Consider the following 17,538-nt stretch of genomic DNA (forward strand, 5'->3'; position numbering starts at 1 on the left):
TATTGCACAATATTGATAGTTAACCTGAAGCTTTTTCTAATAATGTAAAAGCTATAAGACAAACTGTAAGTTGTAAATGAGCCTGTGCAGACCAAAAACTGTTAGTCTTCAATAGTTAAACAGAACATGCACAATTGGAAAGTGTGATGTAATAGATAACCTACAGCTGCATAGTGTAATGAGTATTTTTTTTAATCTGTCATATTCTGTAAAGTTTAATTCCACCCATTTGTCTTTCAAAGAAAATACCACAAAGTTCCTTTCTTTTTCTAATTCTTGAAAGTCGAGCTGTCTTTAAATACTGTTAATTAAGTACAGTTTTCAGATGGCATTTTCACTTGGCAGCCAAAAGGCAAAGGTACCATGTTCAAATCCTAGCCCAGCACACAGTTTTAATCTGCAGGATGTTTCAAGTACAGTTTTCTTATCCTTATGAAAGTTTGTATTCTTTTAATAATAACAACTTACTTTGTTCAGAGCACTGTAACCAGTCAGAATGATATGTGAATTTTCAATCTGAATAACACGTTGGCCCAGCCGCACCAAGTAAGACCCTATGCCAATGGCACGGCAGGTCACCATTGATATAGTAACTATCTCTTTGTAAGCTTGGGAAGTTTCACCCGCAATGGCTCCAGCAGCTCTTAAGTTTTCTACACCCAGCCCGTCTTCCTTTCCTGAAGGAAATTTATTTTTCAGATTATTATATTTGATTCAAACCCAATACAGTTATAATCTACAAATACAAAGACAAAAATAAAACAGTGACATCTATAAGAAGAAATTAAGATTAGTGTCAGATTAATACATCACATTACAGACAGAATATCACAATCTTTCCAAGAAATAAAAATATCATAGTACAGTTGTCCTTAGGAAATAACATGTTTCATTGTCTCTTAAACAATTTGAAGGGAATAGGCACTGTCTTATCAAAAGCAGCAACCAAGTATTTGCCTTAAGTAATGTATGGGGAGGAATATCCTTGGAAAATGTCAAACAGAGATTTGAACTTCACTTCTCTATGGACAGTACAGGGGCTGAATGTGTGTCCAAATAATATTCACATTTCTAGTAAAATAAAATGTATGTATTTTGTATTCATAGCATCCTGCAACCTTCATGAAGTTTATAAAATGTAAAGACTATGAACAAATATGCATTGATAAAAACAGTGAGATATTTTAACACGAGAGTCCATGAACAAATGAATAATAGTGAAACTAAGTCATCAGCATTAAGTACACATTTGAGACAGCAAAATCATGAAGCAACAGATGTAGCAAACTGCCTGTCAGTTTTACACACAACTGATAGAGACAAACATCTAAGCACTCTATACAAAACAGTAATCTTTACTCAAATGAAAAAGGAGCATTTAGATGTACCATAGTTTATGGCAGTATTTGGCCCAATAGTTTTCCTGTCAACACTGCTGCGATACATGGAAATTTTGCGGTATGGTTGGGCAATATCGCTGATGTTGCAGGCTGTTCATGCAGTTGGCGACATATTGGAGAGAGGTTGCCAGTGTTGTCCACCAATGGTGGAGAATATTTCATGTTGTGTAGTGGTTAGTGGAAAACTGAGGAAAAGAGAGGGCTATGAATTTTATAAATAAAATTTGTCTATGAACCAGAGCTATAAGACTCTGAAAGTAATGTATATAAAGATAGCAATATGAAGAAAACAGTTGGAAAGCTATTGCCAATGGGCTCAGGAATCATACTTAATGAAACATACAAAAAAATTTTGAAGTCTTCGAACCTATGTCAAATGTGAATCAAAGAAATCACACAGCAAGAGTGGAAGTGCAGGTGAATCTTCATCTGATGCAATGATTTTCATTTGATGCCATGAGTTTCATACTGTCTCCAGACATACCTGAAGCAGAAGCTGAAACAGTAACAATGGTGTGTACTGATGAACAAAGATAAAATAATATTGTTTTCTTTTTACTTTCAAACATCCATTAATGGAATCTTTCAGTCCTCTTACAAAAGCATTGCATATTGCTGGTAGCATGAGGCTTACTGATAAATAGTAAATTTTAAGAGAGGTAAAGCAAATTTAAGTACAAATCACCAGCAGCTAAAAACTGATGAACACCAATCGGGTTATAACTGGTATACACTTTCTCACATTTGTGGCAGTTTTAGCAGTTCTCAGACCAATTGCTTGTACAAGATATGTGATATAGTGTTTTGACATATTGGTAAAATTCTGGGTAAAAGTTATGTAATGAACCTCCCTTGCATTTTTAGTGGTTTATGTATGATGCATGTACATAATACACATCAAAATACTCATCGGAGACTTGTCTATTATCTAACATGCATTTTTTTATATACACTACATGATCAAAAGTATCCGGACACCTGGCTGAAAATGACTTACAAGTTTGTGCCCCCCCCCCCCTCCCCCCCCCCCCCCAATTGGTAATGCTGGAATCCAACATGGTGTTGGCCCACCCTTAGCCTTGATGACAGCTTCCACTCTTGCAGGCATACATTCAATCAGGTGCTGAGGAGAGGAATCGATGTCGGTCGGTAAGACCTGGCAAGAAGTCGGCGTTCCAAAACATCTTTAAGGTGTTCTATAGGATTCAAGTCAGGACTCTGTGCAGGCCAGTCCATTACAGGGATGTTATTGTCATGCAACCACTCCGCCACAGTCAGTGCATTATGAACACGTGCTCAATGATTTTGAAAGATGTAATTGCCATCCCCAAATTGCTCTTCAACAGTGGGAAGCAAGAAGGCGCTTAAAACATCAATGTAGGTCTGTGCTGTGACAGTGCCATGCAAATCAACAAGGGGTGCAAGCCCCCTCCATGAAAAACACGAGCACACCTTAACACCACCACCTCCAAATTTTACTGTTGGCACTACACACGCTGACAGATTACGTTCACCGGGCATTAGCCATACACACACCCTGCCATTGGACCGCCACCACAATGTGTACCGTGATTCGTCACTCCACGTAACGTTTTTCCACTGTTCAATCATCCAATGTTTATGCTCCTTACACCAAGCGAGGCATCATTTGGCATTTACTGGCATGATGTGTGGCTCATGATCAGCCGCTCGACCACGAAATCCAAGTTTTCTCATCTCCTGCCTAACTGTCATAGTACTTGCAGTGGATCCTGATAAAGTTTGGAATTCCTGTTTGATGGACTGGATAGATGTCTGTGCTGTACGTGTCCCTCCACATTTCCACTTCACTATCACATCGGAAACAGTGGATCTAGGGATGTTTAGGAGTGTGGAAATCTCACCTACAGACGTATGACACAAGTGACACCCAATCTCATGACCACGTTCAAACTCCGTGAGTTCCGCGGAGTGCCCCATTCTGCTTTCTTACAATGTCTAGTGACTACTGAGGTCGCCGATGTGGAGTACCTGGCACGCACGCACACATGTCGAGTTTCAATTATGAAAATTACATGGCATGGACATTCGACTATGTTACATGTCAATATGTTATCATAACATTTATCTGTCTTTCACATTCATTAGCTTCACCAGCTCACAACCAAGTTATTGTATTTCAAACCCAGTGCTCATCTTAACTTGCCTAAATTTGTATAGCCATATAGGGATTTGAAACTCATTCCTCAGTTGACTGCCTTAACCATTGTGTTACCTTCCTTGATTTGTTGGTGGAAGCTTCCCGATATTCAACAGTAGTGATTATGTGGCATCATAGGAAAGTTAAATTATAATGGATACGCAAACAGCTGAATCCCACTTCTCCCAAATGATTCAGTGTCTTAATATTTGTGCCACCTCATCTATTTGCAAGTAATAGACTATAGAACTAAAGTTGAATACAAAAGCAGACAAAACCAAACACACAAAAAAAGAGAAAGAATTAAAATCCAACAGGAATAGAAGACAGCATAAGTCAACATTTGAGGGTTATGTAACTTACCAATTATGTCAGTGATCTTGTATCGTGCCTCACCCTCATCTTCAATAAGCACTGCTCTCACTGAATTCATTGCCGACACCTTAGCAAAGTCTTCAGTAGTAAGGTAAAGATACTTGAACCCCTAAAATTAAAAACAAATGATGATCCACCATCTTAAATTCACAGATAAAATTCCAAAAAATTTAAATGAAACAATATTGCCAACTAGCACTTACTGTGACTTGTCAAAAGTACATTAAAGTGCCAGTCTTAGTATTCTCTTAGAAAAACTCAAATACTGTGATATCAAGGACCTGCTGGAACTGGTTTTCATTCTATTTAATTAAAAGAATTCGCACAGTCAATAAATTAATCACTGTGGACATACCACAGACATTGATACTTCTCTTATTGTTGTATATAAATGAATTGCCACAGTACAACCAACAAATTGAAATAGCTCTCTTTGTAGATGATGGAAGTGTTATACAATAGAACTTAATGGAGACATTTCAAAACAAAATTTTGTGAAAACTATTAACTGGTCCTCACCAAATGGAATATCACTAAGCAATAGAAGTACGAGAAAACAGTATGCAAAAAACCATTTTTGTAGGTTCTTGTTATCGAGTTTTACATTTTTAGTTTTTCCAACTAGTCATAAAGATTATAATTTACAACAATTAAAATTTCAGCCTAAAACATTCTACCTTGTCAGGCTCCTCTGCATCTTCCCATGCAACTCTGAACAGGCTCTTGACTTCCTCAGCAAGACCAATACGAGCGCCACTGTTGGCAGCTATATATATTCGAGGTATCTGAAGTTTTCGAGCTAACTCTGAAGCCAACTGGAATACCAAGTCTTCTCGGGGCCCAAAGGATCCAATAAGATATGTAATGTCATTTGCAATTACGATAATGTCACGTCCATCAGGATATTCTGGTGTGAAAAGGGTCATGCGCCATGCTACCATACCAACCTGAAACATTCAATAATTCATTTTTACTGTACTCTAACTAGTTCTACAAGTGCATCATCTACATGAAAACAAAATTTTTAACATAATACAATGCATACTAAATGTTTCTTTGAGAATCAAAGAGCATCAAGTGCAATAAATTATAAATATGTTGGAAAGATAAAATTCTAAGTTTTTCCATTAAATATGTAACAGAAGCTGTCACAAACTTTAAAGAAAAATGCATAGAAAAACCCACAGTTAGAAGTGTCACTTATTTCTTGAAATTGCTTTCACAAGGGAACCATCTGTTGCGAGTTGCATCTTTCGCATTGTAGGGTGGGAGTGCGCTGCCCTTCCTTTCTAACCTCCCCTCCCAAGAAAGGGACTATTAGTCCCGGACGCTCGAGATTCTCTAAGTGTCTTATCAGCAGGCTGAAATTTCACTTCCTGATTAAGTACTGGTCAGCAAACTGCCTCAAGAGAATTTTCTTTTTGATAACATTACAGGAGTGTCCATGCAGTACTGTGGAATGGATCTGTGATCAACATGTTTTCTCCTATGGGGTACTTTATGTTTGCGCAAGAATGGTTTCACTAAACTATTTCTTAATTCTTGGACTGGAAGGGAAACTAAAAATATTATACATAATCAATTAAACAAATACTGCAATGAATTTGTAAATGGTTTTCCTCTATAATTTTAACTTTTACCCAGGCCTGTGTAAGAGGTACGCTTACCCAGGCTAACTTTCAAAAAGAAGTGGGTACTAAAAGAGATTGCCGGTAATAATGGTTATACCCCAATATAGTTGATAATATAACTGAGCGCAAAATGAAAAAGACCGTTTCCATATTGATGAAGTCCGTGAACAACAGGGATGAACATAAGAGATTTATAGCTATTCTGTTTCTAGGAAAGATATCTTATAAAATGCAATGTGTGCTCCATGAACATAACTGTAATGTAGCATTTTCCACCAACAATAGCATAAAATGGAATTTTGTTTGTTTCAGCAATAACAATTATAGTAAGCTATTGCAATCAGGAGTTTATAATAAATGTAATGATTGCCTGGCATATTACATAAAGGAAACAGGTGGGTCTATAGCCATAAGATATAAAGAACACATGCTGTCGAGGTTGGATAAGAATAAGAATGAGTCAACGTCTGTTGAACATATCATCGAAGGAGGACATATGTCCCAACCTGTTAACGACACAAAACTATTGTGTAAAGAAGCAAAGGGTACGAAATTAGATTTATTGAAGGAGGTGCAGATATACAAGCACAAAAAGTTTGACAGTGGCAATTTACTGAATAACCAGTGTTTACTGAATGATCAGTGTTATTTGAAAAGTTCCAGCTTCCATGAAGGTTTTCAGCCTGTATTGGGCGCAGCAGATAGGCACTATAAGTTACTCAATTGTGCCATATGATTGTATGATTATCTTTTGAGATAAACTAATGTTTTAGGGCAATGCTCCCGTAGGAATTTGTCATAAACAGTCACGAGCTGCTATTATGTTAACAGTGGTTTATGTTGAGACAGATATGTTAATGTGCCCTTTGTCATTTTGTACCATGTTACAGCACTCATGCACTAGGATGCTAGTTGTAGAAATAATGTCAATCATTGGTAGTGTGGCTATGTACAACGACTACTGTCGGCTGGTAGAATTAGCCCTATACACTATTACAGTTGTATACAAGGACAAGGAAAAAAAAATTCCTGGGTTTTTTCCTGCATTCCGGTTAAAAACACACTCTCTCCCAGGTGAAAATACACTTTTTCTGTCTTAAGTGGCAGTATACTATTCCTCGGAACTGTAAAACTTATCAACCCATTGAATGGTTATGGTTATATACACTGGCATAGAATTTCTGAGTCTTTTTGAAAACGAAACTCAGAAAAAAGACCATTATGCCGCATATTTTCGTATTACGAAAATATAAATTCGAATTCCACCAAACACCACATGTTACTTTCTGAAGCATTGGAATCTAGATTGCAATGCATTTTTGTAAGCCAGTATTAGCTCATATCACGTGATTTTGCCAGCCGATACAGCGGATATTCAGAGCTTAGGACACGTGATGTAGTCAATCAATAGAATTGTCACTGTTAAATAGTGCGTGCACACAAATAGGAAAAGTTAATGGTGTGCATTAATATGCTTAGTGTTGCTACAAGAAAAGCAGAGCTTTCACATATAATATTGGTCTCTACAATTAAGAAGCTGAAATAGAAGCTAAACTTTCACATATAATGTTGATCTTTTTTTGCGAATGTCACACTTTAAGATAAATCATACAAATGTGCCAGTAAAAGTTTTAATACCGACATAAATGTCTGATCTTCTGGGCCTGAAATTTTTTTCTATATGGTCGTCCTCAAATACTTTAAATGAGAGTCAAACACTCTGTGATTTAAGAAATTCATCGCACATTCTCGCACTTTGTTCATCTTGCATAAAAGGAAATTTACTTTGAAAGTAACGCTTTTCAATCAATCATTCACAATATTTTCCCGGGACCTGTTAGAAAGAGGTTGGTTTCAGCAGTTGGCAGAGTGTGCCAGATAACAGGCATCACCGCGCTTGCGCAGCTACAGTGACACAGGAAGCCCGTATGTTCGTACGTGTAAAACATTAAAAGATCTTACATTATGTCATAAAAGAAACAAGGCATCAGAGGAATTCCGTGAACCATGCTAAAATGCATAATTCAGCTTAAAGAACACATTCGTATGTCCAAATTCGGTTGTAAATTTTCTTGGAGTGCCAGTACTGTCTTGTCTCATTTTTGTTTTTTTATTATGGCATAATGCCATACGTACTACAAGTTGAAAACGTGCTCTTTTGAAATACAGCAAACAGTTGAAACTAGCCAATAGTGTAGAATTGAACACTTCGTTTCAAATAAATTGACTGACTCAGCAGAAAAGATTAATAAAGCCATATTGCTTTAGCAAACCGACAAAAATTACCTCATTGTTCTGCAAGGCGATTAATGCTTGACTGAAATTGCCTCCCGAGGCAGATACCCCGGTTTGCTCCCAGTGAATATGGCAGCTTGCGCGTGCCAGTAAAATTTTTCCGGGTAGCATCCTGCTGCTTGCTTATAACAGCTAACAGCCCCACTTTTGTAGCCAGAAGCAGGAGAAGGTACATACGCGACTCAACTGCGCATGAGCATGGGACCGCTCGCAATTGCTCACACGAATCTAATGTAAACAGCTTTGACGTCATGCTCATCGGAGGCAATTAGTTGTTACGAAGTATTACTTAGTCTTCCTAAAACCTTTGACACATTTTTCTACTGGCACACACTTGTATGAGCACAGTGTTATGTTGTGTACATGGTACATTTCCTTTGCAACTTAAGTTTTATTTTAGTTCTTTTTTCTCTCGTTCATGATTTATTGCTGCAGTATTATTCAGCAGTAGCGGGATGCAGTAATATCCTTTGTTAGAGTATTATTTCTTACCAGTCAAAATTACAAGAAATTAACTGAAAACTAAAACAAAAACAAAACAAAAAATATCCCGGAATTCTAAAAAATTCCCGGGTTTTTACTGGTTTTCTCCCCGATCAAAAATTCCCAGGTTTTTCCTGGATCTCCCAGTTGTCCTGGGTCATATACACCCTGTATTAGAGCGTATAATGTGAGCTGAAGTTATATTTGCATATGATAGTCTCGTTTCTGAATCATTCATCAAATAGGGATACAATAAACTTGGTTACATGAAATTGTTAATGTTCTATCACTCTAATAATCATATGCAACAGTATTTCATCTGTTGGACATTCGTATTAATAGTATATGGTCCTTCATCTGCAATGTAAGCTTGTTATTGATTTAATGTGGTACATATTGACTAGTTACCTGATAGACAGTGTGATAAAGCTGACTGTGGTGTTCAAAACATGCTTATGTCTGTTGAAGTTATTTTATTGGTCTTGGTGCAGCCGCTGGGCTAAGACATTTTTCATTTACTAGTGCGTGTAAGTTGTGTGTTATCACTTACCTAATTTTGAAGTTTATGTGTAGATTGTTTCACTGGTCTAGATGTTATTTTTACTATTTTTAGGACTTCTGAAGGAGGCTATATTATTATAGCAGAAACCATGGACAAGGTTTAAAAAATTACAGTCTCGAGCTCAAATGTCCAAAATTTCCTGTAAGGCGGGTGTCTCCAAATTTAGAGTTTTAATTGTTTTTTCTCCTCTTCAGCATATGAGCAGATATCTTTTCTTTTTCTTCTCCTTTGTGTTCATCACTTTGAGATTGTATATGTCAACTTTTGTATAATTTTTACTATTTTGGTGACCAGTAAGTACGCAACACTCTGCTGTCACAAAAGTATTCATTTGTTCTCCCTCCTGTTTAACATAAATTGTGGATTTTTCACAAGGGACCATACCTTATGTTACAGTGAGTTAAGATATTTGATACTTCTGATACCACTAGAATATTTCAAAATTTCGAAACACGACCCTACTGGCTGACAGCCAAACTTCTCCATTTAATAAACCAAAGGCATTTAACATACCAAAAGCACTGTTTGCAATTTATAAGCTCGCATTGACTCCACAGAAACAGATTTGGAGAATCTGTCAAATAATTTCAAAACACTGCACAGACAAGTAATAAGTTTTGAAAAGTAAAAGACTGTGAAGTAAACAGCTATAGCCATACTACATTCTTTCTTGTAAATTAAGATAAACAAAACTACAAACATAGGAAACTTAAAACAACTCTTTAGAACAACCAGTGTGCTATGCAGCTGCTGTGCTACCAGGAAACTACAATACAGAAGATTTGTTAATAATGCGCAGCTGTCTTCTTTTATTGTAATGTTTTGATAAATTGCATTAAAATGAAGACATAGTACAAAAAATCCACAGGGGTGAAAGCATCAATAAACCAAAGTCGGCAGACCGTGTAAAATAAATTTCAAAACAATAGCCACGGTGCTGGTACAATGCACAGCCAACATTCACTGTGCAGTTCAATACGAGTATGTTTTTGTTGGCTTAGATTGCTCTCTTCTGACAAGATAGGTTCTTTGAGTATTATTGTTAACAAAAATTTAAAAATACAGTTAACATACATCATTCTCTCCTGGCAATCTCTTCTGCTCCTCTAGATGATCATCCACAAGAACTAATTCCACATACTCCAGTAGCTGGGTTGGAACAACAACTGAAACACAAGATAAATTCTGTTGAACATTATTTTATCAACTGTGAACAACAGTAAAGGCAAGAAACAGGTAGGTGGTGGGAAGGAGAGAGACATGAAGGAGAAGAAGAGGGGTTATGATTACCTGATAATTAACATTACTCAACTTTACTACAACATTAGAAAGTTTTGACTGGAATACATAAAGGAAGAAGTTAACCAAAGAACGTAAAAAACAAATGAATGACAGAACAGGCTTATGCTAAACTACAGCAGCACTCACAAGTATTTTGACAAACATATTAACTAGATTAATTAAGAACAAATATGAAACATGAAATTCAGTAATTTATTTCATTGACAGATATTCAATGTTCTACAGAACAGTGACCAATTAGCCCTTGTTTGCAACATAATAGAGTGTAATTTTTTTTAAATGAGAGCAATGGCGGTGCAAAAGTATTTTAACATTGTTGAAAAAACACTTTTTAACACATAATTATCGTCTACTGTAATAAGAAAATCGATATTTAGTGGGATATCCCTTGGCTTTTATGACAACCTCACACCCTGCCAGCGTTGAGGTGACCGACTTTTGAAAATGATCAATTGGAATTTTATTCTACTGATTTCTGAGAGCTTAAAAAATAGCATCTTTGTTCAAATAAATTTTTATTCTTATTCTGCAATCCAACTCCTCCCACAGATGTTCTATAGGATTCAAATCTGGACTTTGACTAGGCCACTCCAAACCCTTGACTTTTTTGCATTTAAAAAAAATCACTACTGTACCTGGACTTGTGCTCGAGATTGTTATCTTGTTGAAAATACCACCCAGGTGGCATGTGGTGTTTAGCGTATGGTAGCATTTGAGTCTTCAATCGTTTTTTTGTAAATGAACTGATCCGTATTACCTTCAATTCGAACTAATGGTCCAACTTCAGAGTGTGAAAACCATCCCCAAACCATTATACTGCCACCTCCATATTTGACCATGGGAATTTGGTAACTAAAGTCATGTCTTATTTACAGGACATGGAAAATTAAATTAAATTTGCTCTCATCACTCCACACAATTTTAGACCAGTCTAAACTTGACCATGATCTGTGCCATTTTGCTAATGCAAGTTGGGCCTTCCTGTTTTTCGTAGATACTTAAGGATTTTTTGTTGGTTTTCATCCATGTAATCCAAAGAGTTTCAAGCATCATTTGACAGTGGAAATATGAATGTCAACATTATATTTTTCTTTTAATTATCTTTGTATCATTACAGCCGACTTGCAAACATCACTTGTTGAAAACTTTTTTACGATATGACCGATTTTAGGAGACTTTTTTCGGATGTCCACTTCAAGGCTTATTTTTGGCAGCCTTTCATTTATTATAAGGTTTTTTTCCCTGTACTAACAAGCTGATAAGACACTTTAAAAATAAGAACAACTTTGGTTTGTATCAGACCTCCTTTAGTGCACTTATCACGACATTTATAAAGTCACTGGAATATTCCTTATGTTTCAGCATATTGAAATAATCACTGTAGGTAAATATCAGTAAAAGTCAGAACTAAGAAGCAAGTAAAGTCCACAAATTTTGGGAGAAAACTTCATGTCAAAATACCTTTGAGCTCACTGGTAGTCACATTCGTCCACAGTGCAAAGTGTAAACAAACAAGTTGCAACCTATTACCTTCATATAATCGCAGTTATACTGTTCTCCACTATACTCAAGACACTGTCCGATAGTGTTTTATTTTACGAGAAATAAAGCTAATTTTAAAATGTAAAAATACTTTTAAGTGCTCTGTATATGGTGGCGGTTATCTTTACTCCTTGCAGTGTTTATTATTCATTAGCTGGTAAGCTGCCAAGTGAGGGACTGAAGGGGGTGGGGGGGAGAAAGGGTGGGGGACGGGGGGGAGAAAGGGTGGGGGACGGGGGGGAGAAAGGGTGGGGGACGGGGGGGAGAAAGGGTGGGGGACGGGGGGGAGAAAGGGTGGGGGACGGGGGGGAGAAAGGGTGGGGGACGGGGGGAGAAAGGGTGGGGGACGGGGGGGAGAAAGGGTGGGGGACGGGGGGAGAAAGGGTGGGGGACGGGGGGGAGAAAGGGTGGGGGACGGGGGGGAGAAAGGGTGGGGGATGGGGGGAGAAAGGGTGGGGGAGAGGGAGTAGGGGGAGAAAGGGTGGGGGAGAGGGAGTAGGGGGAGAAAGGGTGGGGGAGAGGGAGTAGGGGGAGAAAGGGAGGGGGAGACAGGGGGAGAAAGGGAGGGGAGAAGGGGGGAGAAAGGGAGGGGAGAAGGGGGTAGGGTGTAGAGGGGGGGGACGAGTGAGCGAAAGAGAGAGGAGCTCTCTCCTTTGAAATACATACATGATATTCTCAGCATGTTTAATTTAAAGAGCACAAGGACAGATTAAGCATAGGGCTGAAAATACCAATTGGGCCTTTGACCAGAATGATCATGCATAAAACAGATCTTCAACCTGAAGCAGCCCAATAATTTGAATATTTGTTTCCTAAATGGGCAAAGACTGCATCCAAAAACAGTGAGTCTCATAAAGCAAACACTCACACACCCTAAGTCCAAAATAAAATTCATGAGGGAACTATCAGGGCCCTCAAAGTAAAACTGGAGTTCGCCAAAGAGATGGACAGTTGCCACTCCTCTTCAATTATAACAAACTCATTAGGGAATGGGAAAAAGAATTAAAAAGCCACAACCAACGGAAGCTTACCCAACTTGGACAAACAGAAGACAACAATAAGATCTCTCACTTAGCTTTCACAGACGTTTCAGCAATACTAGTGGACAGTGAAAGCACAGCAATCAAAACGATAAAAGTCTTTAAAGAATGAGCTGAAAAAGTGGGCCAAACAAATCTCTTGTCATAAATAAATAAATAAATAAATTTCAGAAACTCCCCATCCCCCTCCAAAGGTGCTTTTTTTACTTTTTTTATTTTTGCAAATCAAGCACTGGAATATATGATATACATCACAAAATTAAAGAATATACCAAGGAACCAACAACTTGAAAACTCCTCAATAAACCCACATAGATACAGTGGAAGTAGTAGACAAAATGCACATAGTCAAAAGAAATTGTTGGGTTGTACAGTTAGAGAATTAGATGAAAATCAACAACCCAGAACTAAGTGGACTCAAAAAATAAAAACACACCATACAGACACAGTTAGAGCTATGTGGAAGATTAGAAAAACAAATCTGCACTGTGCAATCCAAAATGGTTCATGTTGTGTATTGCAGTCGGAAGGAAAAAATACTAACAGTCGATTTGAACACACTTTAATATAATTAAAGAAAAATGCCTTCTTGACATACACTAAGTGTTAAACTCATGAACAAAAAGAAAACAACCTCCACTACTCCTATGGTGGCAAACCAGATAAGGAAACAAGACAATAGAAGAAATACTGACCAAAATCTACTCCATCAAAATACAAAATACAGTGTGCTACTACAATACTACAGCGAGTGAACACAATGCTAGGGCTGGTGTAAGTACTGGCTAGAGTTGTTCCTAGCAGTTGGTAAACACTGCCGGTTTGACTGTCTAGGTGTACTCATAAAGCCAGGTCGGTGGAGTGCTACATCAGTCATATGAGTGCAGATTGGTGGAACACTGTCACATGTTGTCTGGCGAAGTAGTCCCATGTTTATTTGGAATGTTTGTTATTGTTTCTGTCTGCTGGCAATGTTTCTCTCTGTGCACTTGAAAGGGGAGGGGTCAGGAACCCATCTTGAATTTCAGTTCTGCAGACCCTCTAAAAATAAAGGACTTATACGACATTTTGGGAAAATAAAGTGCACAGTACCACAAGTGTCCTTAAAAGTAGGGGCGTCCAGGTCGATGTCCATGGGTTTGTGGCTGGCAGGGGCAGGCGGCAGCAATGCAGCAAGGGCAGTTGGCAGTGGACGCAGCAGCTTAGGCGGAGACAGAAGTGGAGGTTCTGCCACAGGGCGGTTGTCAATAGACACTGGCAGCTCCCCTGGGGCATTATGGTGCACCGGACAGGGGGCAAAGCTGTTTTAGGTGCCGGCAGGCAGCAGAACCGTCGGCCCACCAGAGAGACGTCATTGCCCAGCTGCAGAGCTCGGTGATAACCACAGGTGCCTACCATGCCTGTGGATGAGAGAAGGTCAATGCCCATACCTCCTGCCCGATGCGCAAAGGAGTAAATCGGCATGCGGGCGGGAGGATGAGAAGCCTCAGGAACCAGTACGAACAAGGGAGAATGGAACAGTCGACCGTGAAGTATCTCCACTGGACTTTTACGAGCTGGGGTGGTGGTGTGGTATGTAGCCAAGAAAAGAAACACCACCTCCTCCAGCGGGTGATGGCTCAGCAGCTTATCAAACGCGTCTTGAACATCTGCACAAATTGTTCTGCCCGGCCGTCTGATGCAGGGTGAAATGGGGCGGTATGGATTAGGGAAATTCCATTGGCGGTACAGAGATGCTAAAACTCAGTCTAAGTAAACTGTGATCTCTTATCTGTAACAATCATCTCGGAGAGTCCCTCAACAGCAAAAAGGCACGGAAGAATTTTGATAGTCTGAGCAGAAGTGGCGTTCATCATGCGGGAGACATAAGGGCATCCCGACCCGGAGTTGATCAGCATGAGCCAGTGGGAACGGCCTTGCAAAATCCAAATGGAGATGTTCCCTTGGAGCAGCTGTGTCCGGCCATGATAAATACCAGTGCATGGGTGCTGCCTGATGTGTTTGGCATGTGGTGCAGGCTGACACGAGGGAGGCAATGTCTTTATCCACGCCACGCCAATGAAGATGTCGGCGGGTCAGCTGTTTGGTGAGGCCAATGCCCCAATGGCCAGCATGGAGAAGGTCGGACATGGCGGCACAACGCATGCGGTATTACCACCCGAGGAACATCAGGATCACTATGGAAAAGGATGACGCCACTGTGGAAAAAGACTGTGCCAATGATCTCAAAGAAATACTCGACCTCTGCATTTCGGATGCTATGACAGCTGGTCGGCCAACCCCCAGCGATTTGGCAGTGGAGAGATTGCAGTGTCTGAGACTGAGCAGCGCCTTGCCGGACTGTATCGGCATCCAACAGAAGCACTTCCAGAGCTGTGTCCATGTCCAGTTTAACATGGAGGGGGGAAGGGGGGGGGGGGGGGGGAACCAAGAACAACAATGAGAGGCACGGAAGGATTGTAAGTGGCCAGCAAGGATGGCGGGAGAGAGCTAACTTGCGCAATAATCAGGTCAGGGGCACTGAAATCTCGGTGGCGTGGGGTATAAAATGCCGATAATAGTTGACTGAACCGAGAATGGATTGCAGTTGCTTCACACTGGTCAGAGGAGAATGTTTTGAGTCACCTTGACATACTCCTTAGAGGCACGTAGGCCTCGGGACTCAAACATGAACCCAAAATAGATGACCTCTCGTGCAAAAAAGTCACACTTTCCTTTGTGGCAATGCAGGTTAGCCTCAGAAAAAACATGAAACAGCCAAACCAGCTTGACCACGAGGTCCTTCCCGGATGAGCCACCAATGATGACATTGTCCAGATAAGTGGCTGCCCCAGGCACCTGGCTTGTGAGGAATTCCAAATAATGTTGGAAAACAGTGGGGGTGCTGATGATACCAGACGGGAGGAGGTTGTAGAGAGAAAAGGCCACAACAGGTATTGATGACTAGGATCTGCTCGATTCCTCCTCCAACGGCAGCTGCAAATAAGAAATGAGCATCGCGCAAATCAATTTTGGCAAAACTGGTCAAGCCCACAAGACGTGCCAGTATGTCATCCACTGAAGGGGACAGGATAGGCATCAATGACGGACTGAGAATTTACCATGACCTTAATATCACCATAGATGCATAAAGTGCCATTCGGCTTCTTGACTATCATGATAGGCATCGCCCAGCAACTATGCAAGATGGCAGAAAGGATGCCTTCATCTTTTAAGCGGCGAAGTTCCGCCTGAAGCCTGTCTCTGAGAGCAAAGGGGACTGGGCAGGCATTAAAAAAAAAAAAAAATTTAAAATTAGGAACAGCAGAGGGAAGAAGCTGAACATGCACGGTGAAACCCTTCACCTCTGCTGTGGAGGATGAGAACAACGTTTCATATTTGCAGAGCAATGGGGCGAGGAGGGTATCCAATGAGGGAATCTGCGTCCTGCGCTGATAACCCCAGACGACCAAAAATGTCCATACCCAGAAAGTTAGTAGCACCGGGGTATCCAACCACCAAAAACTGAGTGGTGAAGGAACGACCGTTTTAAGATATTTGTGTGGAAAAATGCTGTTGACTGATATAGAGTGATTACTCAAACTGCATAAGGGCACGAGTGTACGGGAATGGAGCTGGCGAGCCAAAGCATCGCTATGTGGTACAGTCCACAATAGAAACGGATGATGCCGTGTCAGTTTGGAAGACCAGCAGAACATGCATGACCTGCAGGGTTAAGGGAAAACAGGCACCCAACTGGGGAATGATGGAGAATACTTGATCGACAATGGAATGCGTGGCGTTCAGGTCCTGAGGTTACGATTCAAGATGAGCCTGTGCATCCTCAGGAAGTGTGGCACCCACGCGATGTTTCTGCGAAGCCTGACACACCGCGGCGATACAGCCCACTCGGCTGCAAGCCATTCATCTTGCTTGCTGGTGGGGGCACTCCGACCATTGGTGAGTCTGGAAACAGTCTGGACTGGAGGGAAGCTGCGCGAAAGACTTCCCGTCACGGGATGGACCAACGGATTGTCGAGACTCCCGCGTGGCGCTAGGCAACTGGAAGGCCGCAAAAGCAGCTGGATCGAGACGCAGTGGTTATAGCTGGTGGGAATGTTCAAAGACACAAATGATAGGCAGACAGGTGTCAAGATACGGGTCCTGTAACTTCAAAATATCAGCCCGAAGACTCTCGTCTGGTGCGTGAAACACCACCGTATTGCAAATCAACGAAGAGGCATAGGACTGCTTGCAGGCAACGTTGGTGCACCAGAATTTACAATCACCAGAGAGACACCGGAATGATGTAATCCATTCTTGATAAGTCTGACCTGGTGACCCGCAACAAGAGAAGAAACTCTGATGGACAGAGTACTCAAAAAGGCAGCCCTTAATACGGATAAATGAGAGATCGCAAGGGGACTGCTCACGGTTCAATTAAACCTGTGGACTGACTGTTGCTAAAAAGAAAGCCTGACTTTAATTTTTGTTGTGGATCCTATGTGCCAGTAAGTGTTGTTCCAACCATTCTACACAATTTGACCACAGTTCAACAGACCTGTGGAAAGCCGGAAACATTGGTGGAACCATGTGAAAAGTTTTCAATTTACCTACGATGGAATCTACTCTATGAGCTACTTATTGCAATGTTGGGGAGTGAGAGTGATGTTCTGACCTTGTGAGCGCTGCCTGAATCTGCTATCAAGTTTCCACCAAGGACTGAAGAAGTGCCTCTGAGGAGTTGTGT

At 40.4% G+C, this 17,538-nt stretch overlaps 1 protein-coding gene across 8 annotated transcripts in view; it reads right to left on the reverse strand.

Moving 5' to 3' along the window:
* LOC126285378 (acetyl-CoA carboxylase) overlaps positions 1 to 17,538 on the reverse strand; it is a 385,520-nt gene that overhangs the window by 24,833 nt on the left and 343,149 nt on the right. For all 8 annotated transcript variants that reach the window (XM_049984706.1, XM_049984707.1, XM_049984705.1 and 5 more), the window contains 4 exons: positions 10,000 to 10,091; positions 4,632 to 4,901; positions 3,943 to 4,063; positions 469 to 677 (listed from right to left, as the gene is read on the reverse strand). In XM_049984706.1, coding sequence (XP_049840663.1) covers positions 469 to 677; positions 3,943 to 4,063; positions 4,632 to 4,901; positions 10,000 to 10,091 — 692 coding nt within the window. The remainder of the gene's footprint in view (positions 1 to 468; positions 678 to 3,942; positions 4,064 to 4,631; positions 4,902 to 9,999; positions 10,092 to 17,538) is intronic.

This window comes from Schistocerca gregaria, chromosome 8, assembly GCF_023897955.1.
Source record: "Schistocerca gregaria isolate iqSchGreg1 chromosome 8, iqSchGreg1.2, whole genome shotgun sequence".
NCBI lineage: Eukaryota > Metazoa > Arthropoda > Insecta > Orthoptera > Acrididae > Schistocerca > Schistocerca gregaria.